The sequence below is a fragment of the Montipora foliosa genome, chromosome 5 (genome assembly GCF_036669935.1).
Source record: "Montipora foliosa isolate CH-2021 chromosome 5, ASM3666993v2, whole genome shotgun sequence".
Taxonomy (NCBI): Eukaryota; Metazoa; Cnidaria; class Anthozoa; order Scleractinia; family Acroporidae; genus Montipora; species Montipora foliosa.
Window position 1 is genome coordinate 2981622 of NC_090873.1, and position 13955 is coordinate 2995576.

At 40.8% G+C, this 13955-nt stretch overlaps 1 protein-coding gene across 2 annotated transcripts; it reads left to right on the forward strand.

The window, feature by feature from the left end:
• Positions 1-265: 265 nt before the first annotated feature.
• LOC138003383 (ATP-binding cassette sub-family C member 4-like) lies at positions 266-11861 on the forward strand. Of its 2 annotated transcripts, XM_068849427.1 has the most exons (8): positions 266-680; positions 1132-1237; positions 3063-3613; positions 4413-4783; positions 5284-6611; positions 7261-7831; positions 8721-8857; positions 10616-11861. In XM_068849427.1, the coding sequence occupies exons 3-8, from the start codon at positions 3065-3067 to the stop codon at positions 11533-11535; spliced, it is 3876 nt and encodes a 1291-aa protein (XP_068705528.1). In that variant the 5' UTR covers positions 266-680; positions 1132-1237; positions 3063-3064; the 3' UTR covers positions 11536-11861. The 2 variants fall into 2 exon arrangements, with proteins under 2 accessions (XP_068705528.1, XP_068705529.1); XM_068849428.1 differs by lacking the exon at positions 266-680 and having other exon boundaries at positions 1098-1237; positions 10616-11745.
• Positions 11862-13955: the final 2094 nt, after the last annotated feature.

Consider the following 13955-nt stretch of genomic DNA (forward strand, 5'->3'; position numbering starts at 1 on the left):
TCGTAACTGATTCTTCAGAGAGCCAAAGAATAGGGAATTACAATAGTCAAGCTTCCATGACACAAAATACATACAATAGATATTTCATAATCAATTGAGGTACGATCGTGCGTGCGAGACGCATACGAATTACTGTTTATAGTCTGCGCAGCCAATGACATCTTTGCTTAACTGAGAGTCGACCAATAACATCCCGACGTCGTTGACCAATCACATCAACGACCGGAGTAGTTATATCATGTACTGTCGTTACAGAAATCATGTGACTCTGAAGACGACCTGTCTGGACTGTCCTCAGGACTACACTCGCCCGGACGATCTTATGATACAATTCCCGGGTTCAAACCATTTACGATTTTACAAGATATTTCTTTGTCATTGACGGCGATTTACTTATAGCAGAGGCATGATCGTCGAATAACATGTGTTAATTCAAGGGCAACTCCTATACTTCGGGTTGAGGGAGTGGCACACCATCTCCTATTACGTGGGCTAGGCCTCTCAAAGGACGAGCAAGTGAGATCAACAAAATGTCAGACAAATTATGGTTACGTTTTAGTTCATTTATATTCTGCTATCAGCATATCGCCCCCGTACAGCTATCAATGCAACCCTCAACTTCCGTTATCTTGAGGGAAACATAGAAATGGTAGTCAAGATCGTAATGTCTTATAATCTCGGTGAGTGGACAAGTATACAATTATGGATCTAATACAGGGCCCGGAACAGACCCTCGCGTTACTCCTACAGGGAAATCTCCCATTGTAGGGTTAGTTTGTTTGGTCAGGAAGATACGATTGGACCTTGAGACTGCCAAGTGCAGTTTCTTTGGAATCCTCTCATTTTCTTCTTATGCATTTTCTTTCGTTATCTTGCATCGTTATCGCTTTTCATCACGCAAATACTCGGAAGGCTGATTATGTAATACCCTTTTAAATGATTAGTGGTGTTTTTCTTGGAGGAGTAATCTTATGTTAATGAGTTTAAATTTGTAAATCAAAATTCCTTTTTTGTCTACTTTCAGCACGTGATATCATCGTGTTACAAAGTGTCTGATGATCTTTTCATTAGCTTATTTTCTTCGTCATCTAGCTTTTGTACATGTCGTTATTATTATTCTGCTGGTTGTAGTCCACCTTTTAGGATAGCAGCGTGGAGTCAAACAGTTCGTGTTCTGTTTGGACAAATTTGGGAAGTTTTTGTATCCTTTGAAGCCGTGGGGATATTATAGCTAAAGGTAAGACTTCTTTGAACTCAGTCCAACTCTTGCATTTTTAAAGACTCACGCCCATTTTCTGGCAATCGTCGGCTTGGAAGCGGACGATTTCATGAAACCCTCTTTCTTTATGTATTAACAATCCGAAGTGAAACGCAATTTTAAGTCGCAGATTATTGACTCGATGAAGTGATCCTCAGAATTCTCACTTGAAAATTGCATTGATATCGCTTTGGTCATGTCAGTCGCAAAAACTCTTCAAAGATTCGCTGACAGTGCTGCTCAGTTTCTCTGAAAAATTGTCATAGTTGTTGTTCGAGTGGGATCATCGTTTCTTTATTGTTTATTAACATTATATGAATATGCAAACCGAGACGATCAAACGGATGAAATAAAATTATTTCAACCCATCGAGAAGCTCCTAGAAACCGTATGCAACTGGGCTGCTAATCGAAGCGTCAATTGGAGATTCCACGCTGTAGGCAAATTTCCTCTCAGTCCGGCAGAAATTGAAAGGAACGGCGATTAAGAAAACAAGATTTACACATTTAATGCTGCGTGGTGTCATTCAGCGACATCGTTTTCCTCGTCACCAAAATTCCAGCTGATCTCTCTCTATAGATTGTTTGCAACCAATTTCGGGAGAGAGACAGATAACAATGACGCAATGTACAATTGCTGGAGGACAAACGAGAGAACGTTTGTTTTTGTCCACCAACATGGCGGCGATGACGTAACGTGAACACCTCCTACTAGAGTTTCAGAGAGAGAAAAAGAAGTGTTTGCTTAGAAAACTGATCACCCCAGCTGCGGTTACTATGGATACGGACATTGAGAGACCGATTAGTGCGCACGCACATAGACCGGTTTTCAATTGAGTGTCGAAAGTAATCAGCGAATTGCATTGGTTTTGCGTTACTTCACTCAGTGATTGGTTCAAAGTCCTCGCGCCACTTTTTCAACCAATCAGAAGTGAAACCAAAACCAATCGTGGCTCGCGCGTGCACATTTTCCCGAGCTTTGAGTCTGCAACGTGTTACAACTTCGAGTTTTTATTGGTTTACTGGATTGTCTCCGTCCTTCTTGATTGGCCAAAATAATTACTTTGGTTTTGGTTTTACAACACTCGATTGAAACTCGCCCTACCCAACAAATGTTGAAACAATTTTCAACACGGTTTCAACGTCGCTGTTGAACAAAATCGAAGGTATGTTACGGTAAATGTTTAAGCCGTTTGCCCGGGCCTAAGGAGCGGCAATATGTTTTTGATTAAACTTCACGGTATCGGTTTTTTCTGCAGGTCATTCCGTTTGCAGAGCCCATCAAGAGTTTCGTGCAACCCCAACGTCAAAATCGGCTTGCACTTCTCCAGACGCAGGCTATGCTTTGTCCCCGTAAAGTCACGTTCATAACTGCGAAGTTATTCAATCTTAACATGCTTCTTTCCGCAGTTCAAATATGCATGTATTTTTTTTATAGTCTCCTCAATTTTGAGTCCTCAAACAAAAGCCATCGAGGAAGTTGGCATAGGATTCCAACCACCCAAATCATAGTGGTTTATTTTTTCCCCAGTTTCTTTGTGATGATCAGTCAGACCGAATATCGCTTTCGAAGGTCATGGAATAGGATGAAACCTAATCATGCTTTGGCTAGGTGGAAAAATCTTTGTTCGCCTTCCGATGAACATAATTGATAATCGATTACGTCTGACGTATGTGGTGTCAAAGAGCATGATCACTGACCTTTGAGGCCTTTTTTCAGAAGCGGGTCAAACAATGGTGAATGCTATTCTTATTTTAGGACATGTAAATATTTTGCTATCAAAACTCTTCGTTTTATTCGACAGATATGCCAGTGAAGGGAAGATACCACAAACTGTTCAACGAACCAGAAATGGCCTCAACCACACATCGAGAAAAGAAAAGCATTTTGTCTCTCTTGTCATTTTATTGGATCACTGAAACTTTCAAGACAGGGTATTCTCGCCCTTTAGAACAATGGGACCTCCTGCCAATAGAAGAAAAAAGTAAAACAAAAGTTCTTACTGAAAAACTACAAGGTCTTTGGCGCGAGGAAAGAAGAGCTAGCCAAACATGTGGAAAAATACCTCGATTGTGGAGATGTGTGTTGAAGATGTTCAGGGCTAAAGAAATTTTCAATGTGTTTGTTTTGAGGACAATAGAAATAAGCTGCGGCATTCTTCGTGTTTTACTTCTTGGTGTCATTCTATCGACTTTGACTTCAGCTAACGAAGACAATACTATGATGTACGTTAGTGCGGTGCTTTTGGGAGTGGTCTCCATTGGCCAAAGTTTGGTTATGCATTTGAGATGTTGGATGAATGAAACACAAGCCGCTAAGCTTTGTAGCGCTCTTAAAGGAATCATATATTCAAAGGTGAGAATATTTTTTTTCAAAAAGCAAGTAACCTCAACTCTTTTAAGAAAATAGGCTTTACTTTTGGGAATGAAATTGCTGCTGCATTTAGGCAACCCTTTATAAAGAAATGTACGTATGTAAATAGACTCTTCGGTGAGTTTGTTCTCCCTTTCTATTATTGTAATTCTTACAGATCGCTTTAAAGTCCAATGTTTTCGGATAGCACACAGCTCATGATAGCATCGCTATAAATCAGCCTTGAACAAGAAGACTATAAAAGACGAGGTATCTTGGGCACATCAATCAATCATGGATGCGTGAACAAATCCTCAAGGGCTGTTTGTCGGTAATATTTTTCAAGGAGCTGTTTGGTTTCCTTTTTGATCATGGAAGGATCGCTGTTTCGATATGATCTTTGATCGCCATATTAGATTACCAACTATGGTCGGTGGAATTCTAACAAAAGAAGGGGTTGCTAAAAAAACATTTCATGTTTTTTTCCATTCCATGTTTATTTGCTTCCATTACTCTCCAAACCAATCATGAAAGCTTATCCAGTAGAAGCATACTGACCCAAAATTTTGGAAGAAACGATAAAAAAGTATGTCGTAAATTCTCATTTTTGAGATTTTTATATTGATTACACGCAAGGGGAAAGGGTGGGGGCTCACTTTGCAGGGCGACGTCTTCCTCAATCAATTAGCTGAGAATCAGCGATGATCAAACCATTCCATACACCTCGCACGACTTCTCCAAAGCATGTTCCATTTGTGATCAAAAGCCCATTCACCATATCCTCTTATTTATTGCGTTGCAGATTACTCTTGTGGGACTACAAGAGTTCCAGGAAGGTCACGTCATCGACTTGTTGTCCAATGACATTCAGCGAATGGAATTGGCAGTTCGTTACGGTTTTGAAATGATTTCAATAATTGTTCTTGCCCCTGTTGGTATCTACGTGTTTCTAAATCTGTTTCATTGGAGGGCTCTCACTGGAGTACTAGTTTTATTCGGCGTAGTTCCATATTTTCTATTCGTTTCTTATCTGATTGGAAAGTTGCGATGGCAAACGGCTCAAGTGTCCGACAAACGCATCACGTTAACGAACGAGCTGCTGTCCGGGATACGAGCTGTAAAGACTCAAGCGTGCGAACAGAACTATGGAGAAAGACTAAAAGAAATAAGAAAGTAAGTCACATACGCATAATTTAAAATGGCAAATGGACTGACTGGCTGACCTTACTTTCTCTCTGACTGTCTCTCTGAGTAATTTACCTCATTGGCAAAATGGGTCGTTGATAGAACGCACACGCAGTCTTGACATTTTGAAAATTTGATCAGTAATCTGTGCAAGGATGGTGCCCTAATTCCTAGGATTTCATAAACGTGACGCTTTGGTCTTTCGATGATGTCGAAAGATGGAATCATCAATCCATGGAATGAGTAATCTGTGGCATGATAAATCGAGGTAGCGCTTTTGCGATTGCCCCAGCGATGAATTATTTTCCCATCCCAGCCATTATGTATGATCGCGTCTCCTCCTTGTTGGTGAAACTGCGATCTTTTATGACAACGTCCATTTAAGCTGTGAATTGGTCCCTGCGAAAAAACTAAATTGGACATACATCGCACATTATGGAGACCAAGTATTTATAAGTTGTTGAAAAATTTTTTTGTTTCATTTGCAGGCAGGAAATAAGCAAGATTTGTCAGAAGAGTCTGTTAACTTCAACTGTTGTGGCAATAACAACTTGTTCAGGTTCAATTGCTGTTCTCCTTTCCACATTGTTTCTCGTGGTGGGGAATTGGGAATTGACTCCAGCAAGCGCCTTCGTGCTGCTTTCCTTTATGAATTTTTTCAAAAGTGTTCCTTTCGGTAAAGGGTTGCAAGTATTGTTTGAAGCAGTTGTGTCACTCAGAAGAATAGAGGAGTTCTTACTCTTGGAAAACTTATCATCACTCAGTTTCGACTACCGTCGCTCGTTAGAGAGTTTAACCGAAGATGATGAGTCAGAAAGCGCTAAAAACCATACAGATTATTCGTACGATAGAACCAATACGCATTTAATCAAGGAAAGTAAGGGAAAAAGTAGAACAAACTACAGAGATGAGTTCCAAGAACTAATTGTGTCCTCCAAAAACAAAGAAGGTGCACTGATCGTGTCAAATCTAAGTTACAAAATGAACGGAGCCAACAAGTGTATTCTTGACGATGTCAGTTTCGTGACACCTACAAAGAGTCTCACCGTCATCTGTGGTCAGGTTGGGAGTGGAAAGTCCACATTGCTCTCTGCGATTGCGGGAGAAGTCAACTTATCTGGTGGAATTGTAAGGTATCCGAAACCTCTAGCCTATGTCCCTCAAGAACCTTGGGTGTTTTCTGGAACGATCAAGGAAAATATTCTGTTTAGTGAGACTTATTACCCAGATTGGTATACCACGGTTGTCGAAGCTTGTTCTTTGAAGGACGACATGGAGCTATTTTCGGAAAAAGATGAGACGATTGTGGGTCAGAGAGGAGCCGTTCTGAGTGGTGGACAAAAGGCTCGTGTCAGTTTGGCTAGAGCTGTTTATTCGTGTGCTAATGTTTACATTCTTGATGATCCGCTTTGTGCTGTGGACCAGAAAGTTGGTGACCAAATATTTGAGAAATGCATTTGTGGTCTATTAAGTGAAAAGATTCGAGTTTTAGTCTCTCACCATTCCAGACACTTAAAAGAAGCTGACCAAATTGTTATTTTGGACAATGGTCGTGTTCACGAAAAGATAGCACCACATCAAAGACGAAGAAGCAATGGAGATGGTGTGCTCATGAATGATTCCATCGATAAACATCTGGTCGACAGGCATCCACTCGTCAGCCAATCTTCTGCTGACGAACCAAAAGGACTGGAAATCCCCGACGAGGATCGTGTGATTGGAAACATTTCATTTCGCCTTTATTGGGATTATTTTACGAGCGGAATACATCCAGCTTCTGTTGTTGCCTTGATTGTTTTTTTCATACTCAGTCAGTGTAAGTTAACTCAAGACATTTTGTCACGATTGGTGTGATTGTATAGTTACCTCAAAGCTAACATCTTTTTTAATATGCTGTTTTCCATTTTCAAATGAAGGCTGTCCTTGTCGACATGAAAAGCTTTTGCCGAAACGATCATGACGAGAATGTTGTGAAAGACAAGTTCTATCATGCTGCACGCATGCCATATATCTTCCCATAGTTCTATGATCTTCCTTATGCTCGTTCCTTACGTTTTGCTCCTCCATTAATTTGCGTTCTCTGAAAATTGAAATGCTGTCAACAGTTCCGTTTTTTGCTACCAGCCATTACTGAACCCGAGCGGGTGAATGAGTCACATCCAGCGTAGCGATTTGTTGATTTAGATCCACTCAGTTGGTGTCTGTTTCCACATTCATCAGGTGTTGCTAAAAACACGATTTGCCGGTTGTAAAGAGCGAAGATATTGGTCAAGAGCTTAGATTCCTCATTTTTATTAAAGGCGCAGTAAGTCTGTTCCCATTAATGTAAACAAGGTGCACGATCGCGAAGAATTCACGAACATCGTTGCTGTCTCCATTTCAAATGCTCGCTACGTATGTCCCAATTTCCTATGTGCGCAATAAATGCAATCCGCAATAAAGGCTGTCTTTTTTGTTGGTTTTAGCTGCTGTTATTTTTCCGGATGTTTGGCTTTCTTATTTGTCAAAGAGAACTTTGGAAGAGCAGCAGAAGGTGGACAACCTGGTCATTTACAGCGGTGCGGTAGCAGCATCTCTTGTACTGATAGCCATCCGCGTCTTCCTCTTTTTCCTTGCATCGCTTAGAGCCTCACAACAACTGCACAATAAGATGGTTAAGGCCCTATTGTACGCCAACCTGTTATTCTTCGACACTATTCCAACAGGAAGAATCTTAAACCGCTTCTCAAGGGACATCGGAAGTATGGACGAGCAACTACCAGAGTTCTCTATCAGTTGTATCCAATGCACGCTCGTTGTCGTGACAGCAGCCCTCCTGCCAGCCATTGCAAATCCTCGGCTGATGTTAATCTTGCTTCCTTCGCTAGCAGTGTTCATACTTTTTTCCAGATACTATCTTAAGACGTCGCGAGAGATAAAGAGGTTAGAGTCAATTTGTCGGAGTCCCGTCCTTTCTCATGCTTCGGAGACCATGGCTGGTTTGGAAACGATCCGTTCAAGAGGAATGGCGAAAAGATTCAAAGAACAGTTTTACAGGTATGTCATGGTAAACCCCTCGGCTCCTTAGCTTCCTCCATTGTAGCTTTCACTTTCAAAATACTGACCAAGTCTTACTAAGATAGCACTAACATTTCCGAGCAAACCCGACTCCAATCACTTGTCGGTTTTACCAACCGATGAACGGTTGACCCAATTGGCTGAGCATCGGACTACTGTACGCTACTGTACGGGAGGTCGTGAATTCAACTCCGGTTGGACCAGCACTTAGGATCTTTAAATAAATGAGGAGAAAAGTGCTTCCTTTGTATTAGAGTGTTTTCGCTCACGTGACCAGTAGCCATATTTGCATACTAAAACAAAAGGAATAATTTTCATAAATTCCCAAAACGTTTTCACCCTTCCAACATGGCGGCTGTTTCTTTGTTTCACTCCTTCAAGATGGCCGCCGTGACTTCATGTGAAAACACTCTTTTGCATCTGCAAATTATTAGACTCTTTTGAAAGTCCTCTCGGATGAGGACTATAAACCATAGGCCCCGCCTCACAATCCTTGTTCATAAAACGCTGTGAGACGTTAAAGATCGCACACACACTAATCGAAACGATTGGGACAATTGGCTCCCGGTGTTGTGGTCTGGTCTGATTGACAAAGCATAGTGTTAATTCTTGACCTTATATAGCCAAGGGAAAGACTGCAAATAAAATCAATAACTTTAATGAGAAATGGGAAAAAGTCCTCTGTGCAGAGTAGACTCTACTGGACTCTACTGTGGTATTATCTCCTTGAAAATCAAACCCCGGGCACATTGTTCAAAGAAGACTGCTTCCACCTTGGCGTAAGCCCTCTTCTCCTCTTTTCGTCATGTTTTTGTTTGTTTGTTGTTGTTGCTGTCAAAATTAACGTATTTACTTGATATCTCTTGAGGTATCAAGACGTACACAGCCAAGCATTTTACATGGTTTTCGAAAGCACTCGATGGTTTGGTCTCCGCGTGGACTTGCTGTGTGTTCCCTTTATCACGTGTGCAGTCCTTGCTACAGTGATTTTTTCAACGGATCCAGGTCAGTCAATCATACATGAGTTCTTTTATCCAGATAGATACAAACGGGCTAAAGAAGGGCAGTCGTTGATGTGACGGAGTACCAAGGAAAAGTTCTTTTGTGTTTTTTTCCCAATGTTTTACTTTATTTTATTAATACAATACACATTATTACTGGTTACTATCACTGCAACTATCACTAATTACAATACAATAGTAACACAAGGTTTTCGTTCGCATATGCAGATAAGACAACTTAGATAAGTTTCTAAGGAACAGTATTTGTTGGGAAGGGTCGTTTAGAGCATAAATATTCACAAATACTATTTGGGCTTCGTTGACACAAGTTTCAGCCGAAATTTATCTTCCATTTTTATCAACTGCAATTCTGGCGATAACCACGTTCAGATTTGGTTTAAAAAGAATCGTTATTCCTTTGGTATGAGTTGTACCATAACTAGCAATGACTTTCCCTCCACAGGGATGATGGCACAGTGCAATCACCTCCCACCAATGTGACCCGGGTTCGATTCCCAGACTCGGCGTCATATGTGGGTTGAGTTTGTTGGTTCTCTACTCTGCTCCGAGAGGTTTTTCTCCGGGTACTCCGGTTTCCCCCTCTCCTCAAAAACCAATGTTTGATTTGCGTTGATTTGTTGATTTTTACATCGTCCCAAATTAGCGCTCTAGCGCTAAAACGACTAGATACTTAAATAAGTTCCTTTTCCTTTTTATCCTGAAAGTAAGTTAGTTTAGCAATAATCGGTCGTGGTCTAGACTCTTAGTTAACTAAAGCTGTTCGTGTAACAATACAGTGAACTCTGTCGAAAATGGATATTATTCTCGTCGCTTGCAGGCATTCTCAACTTGTCTCTCATAAATTCACGTAGAACCTCCTCCGTATCGCTATTTGATTCTTTGCTTTTTTCTTCAATGCCATATAATTTCATATTATTCCTTCTACTCTGACATTCCAACTTGACGTGCCGGTGGTGTACCTCGCACAACTGGGTTTCAACTTTTTTTAAACTCAGCAGCAGTAATTTCTTGCGTGGACGAAGTTTGTGATAGCTTCTCCTTTAATTCTGTGATCTCAGCTTGCGAGTACTCAATGCTCTGTTTGAATTCCTTGCTTTCATCTTGGAGCTCTTTAACCCTAAGACTTATAACTTTCCAGTTCCGGCAGTGACTCTAAGGGCCTGTTTAATTTCTCCTCAAGAATTGAAAGCCTTACGTTGGTATAGCCTCCGAGCTTTGCTGGCAACCAAGTTGGATGTCACCAGAATCTTCTTCGTCAGTCTGTGAACCACCTTCTCTTGTTTGTTTTCGTCCTTTCTCCGACTTAGACATTTCGTAATCATTCAATAGGATATTTTCCAGGCGCTTTACAATTGTACAGCCATATCAACAGCACGAATTTACTGCTGGAACACGAAGCTTCGAAACAACGTGTCCGCCATCTAGCCGTACCTCGTCCCAGTCAATTCTCCAGGGAAAAGTTCGACTTTCGTTAAGCATTAATCGTTTTCAGCAAAATATATTGTCCACTTGCACAAATCATTTAATTTAGCGAAATTTTGTGGGGTAAAAAGGGTGTATTATGGGATTTGTGCAAATGGAGAGTACATTCGTCTGGAAAGATTTTCCCTTACTGAATTTTGGGATTTTTCTAAAGCCATCCTGGGGCCGGGAGCCAATGAATAAACCCATTTCGCAAGCGGCAACCAACTTAAGCAGCGGAAAATATTTCAAATTATTTTCAAATTTGTTTCATTTTTAGCCATGGCTGGACTCTCATTGGCATACGTCATGGACACTGTGGATACCACACAGTATGCAATTCGGCAATTCTCAGCGGTGGAAAACTTAATGACATCCGTGGAGCGAGTAATGTCCTACACAAATCTAGAGTGTGAATCAGGATACAAAACTATAGCACGTCCTCCAACGCACTGGCCACGTGATGGACAGGTGTCATTTTATGACGTCACTATGACCTATCACGATGGGGGACCTCAAGCTTTGAAAAAAGTATTTTTCAACATCGAAGGAAAGTCCCACATTGGAGTCACTGGAAGAACTGGGGCGGGCAAATCATCTATTGTGGAAGCTCTTCTACGCATGCCTGACCCTCAGGGTGACGTCATTATCGACGAAGTGAGAATAAAAGATGTAAATCTTCAGGAATCCAGGCGATGCATTTCAGTTCTTAGCCAAGTTCCAGTTTTGTTCAGCGGATCACTGAGACAAAATATTGATCCCATGAATGAACATGAAGATGTTGATTTATGGGCAGCTCTTGAAGATGTGCGACTCAAATCGTTCGTAGAAAACCTTAATGGACAATTGGATTACGAACTGCTGGAGAGAGGGGCTAATTTAAGCGTAGGAGAAAGGCAGCTTGTTTGTTTAGCGCGCATTTTATTGCAGCAAAACAAAATCGTTATTCTAGATGAACCAACAGCCCATGTTGATCCAGTAACAGAGAAAACCATCTGGAAAACTGTGATCGAGAAGTTAAAGAACTGTACTGTAATAACTATTGCTCATCGGTTGGACACAATCAAACACTGTGACATGATGTTAGTTTTAAGGGAGGGGGAGGTAGCTGATTTTGGTACATTTGGTTCACTTGTTGATAGGGAGCGTGGTGTACTAGCCGGTATGGCGAGTGTCGCGAAAGAAAAAAAACGACTCTGAACTATAAAATTGCGAATAGATTTGTAAGCTAAAAGGTGATACCTACATCTTGTTAGTGTTCAGGAAAATTGTGCTTCCTTTCTAAAAATGTTTGTTTAACAACTATTCCAAGAGTGCGCGTTGGATATGAGATTGTAACCGGTCTCATGTCCAACAAGCGCGAGTGGAATGATTGTCTTATTTAATTTTCATTAAATTTTGAACACTTGGACACTTGGAAATAACAGCTTATCAGTTTCCAGCTTGCCAACAGTTGACGCACTCAATTTCCGTATTAGGTCATATGATATATGAGCTGATAACCGAGATTGAATAAACCAATCAGAGAGCTAGAAACGCAATATCCACAGTCGTTAACTTTAATAATTGTAATTAGTTGCCTGTATCCCAAAATCGGTTTTCTTTGGGTTCGAATGCACAAATCACGTTACCAGATTTCAAAAGAAGCCATTGTTTTTCTTGTGTGCTTGATTGCTTGATACACGTGTGTTGCTTCTGCTTAATTAAGACAGGCTTTCTCTATATTTGTTCTTGTTTATTACTAACTACTTAATCACATAATTTTCCCGTGCAATTTGGTATAAATAAGCACTTGTAAGTTTTTTCAGACTACAGCACAGATGGTTGGCAACCAATCTCTAGACACAAAGATAGCCGTGAGGTAATTGTACAATAGACCTTATTCTCTTGTACATTTTGTTTTCCCAATTCAGATCATATGACGATACTAAGGAATTTTTGGTCCTTTCCTTTGTTTATTACAAAGAGTGCATGCAAACATATTCATGCTAGCATGCCTTCTTTTAATGAACAAGACAAAGGATCAAATCTCTTGAGTATTGTCACATGATCTGCACTGGGAAACAAAATATACAAGCGATTGAGGTTTATTGCTGGTGGACGAACAAAAGGAGCTAACGAGAGATCTTTTGTTTTTGTCCACCAACATGACTGTCATGACGTAACGTGAAAACCATTTATTCTTAAATTAAAAGGGTTTTCTCTCGCTTGGTGTTCGAGTTCGAGTTTTCCTTGCTTTTCTCACGAAATGACGGTGTCCAAATTGCAGACGATAACGTAAGTGCGTTTTTGCCATTGGATTTTAGGTGGGATTGCAGCTGTGCATATGTAAATTTGCAAAACATTTGTCGTTCTTGGTGCCCGAGTGCTATTTGAGAATTTTGCTGGTTCTTTATAGAGCTTTTTTCTTTGGCTTTCAGGTATGTAATGATAGCAAGAAACAACATGACTGAGTGGATGAGCAAGCCTTCCGAAATTGATCTGAATTCGAAGGTAGATGTCGAATAGCCCCCTTTCGATGTATTAAAATGCAGTCCTAGCCAAAAGGCATCATCTCGATGCTCTAGAGAATAAGTAAAAGGATTTGTATGAATTTATATTCCCCAGGGCCTCGACATGATGCCTTTTGTTTAGGCCTGAATTTTGCTATATCGAAAGAGCGTTTTCACATGACGTCACGGCGGCCATGTTGGTGTTCCAAAACAAAGAAATGGCGGCCATAATGGTGTCCCAAACTAACCCTCCGGGAATTGAACTCTATCTTTATGCAAATACTTTCTTTTGTTTCAGAAAGCCAATATGGCTGCTGGTCACGTGAGTGAAAACGGTTTTTTTCTTCACCGACTGGCTTATGTTGGGCTCCTTTCAGACTAGTACCAGTGCTCTCGTGTTGGGACTCAAGTACTCGTCTAAAAAAAGCTAGCCTTCTTTTATAGCACCAGAACCAGAGACGATACCCAGGCATCGATTTGGAGACGGGCACGGTCGCACTTGGTCTGAACACATTGTGTAGACTGCCGCTCTTGCTGAAACCAAGGGAAAAGTTGGGTGCAGGAAAGAAAAAATGCAGGATTTGCACTTGAGAACGAAACTAATAATCGTTAACAGATGTCAAACATCCTCGATTTTGAAAATTTGACGAGTGCAACTTTATTAAGTTACAATTCAAGACCCACGAGTATTTTTCGAGCAGTAGTTGTCCGAACAAAATCTTGTTTAGTCACTGTGCTCGAACAATGCTCTCTAAAAGCTTTAGAAACTCGGCACAGGAAGGATGCTGTGTATAGGGGTGGTGGGGATGGGGGGTTAGGGGGTGGGTGAAATTACATGTTTGTGTCTTAATCATGCTTTTTTCAAATCCATCCTCGGAGACCCAGGGGCAGATAGTGGGGACGAGGACAAAATCGGAGCGGGCGAAAAAATGCAATGAGCGAAAGTACGAAGGAAAAGTAAGAGCTCTTCGTACTTTCGCTCGTCGCATTTATTCTCGCTCGCTCCACTATCTGCCCCTGGGTCTCCGAAGGTATTTCAAATCTAAAGCTACATTTTTAGATTGATGAATAGTAATTGTTAATTTCTGATATTTAATAATTATTGTTATTTATGTTAAACCGAGATGC

What these genes read in the sequence shown, in the direction of transcription:
- LOC138003383 (XM_068849427.1), top strand. Translation starts at nt 3,065, where the DNA reads ATGCCAGTGAAGGGAAGATACCACAAACTGTTCAACGAACCAGAAATG. An exon ending in AAGGAATCATATATTCAAAG is followed by an intron (nt 3,614 to 4,412) that starts GTGAGAATATTT and finishes ATTGCGTTGCAG; the next exon opens with ATTACTCTTGTGGGACTACA. An exon ending in GATTTTTTCAACGGATCCAG is followed by an intron (nt 8,858 to 10,615) that starts GTCAGTCAATCA and finishes TTTCATTTTTAG; the next exon opens with CCATGGCTGGACTCTCATTG.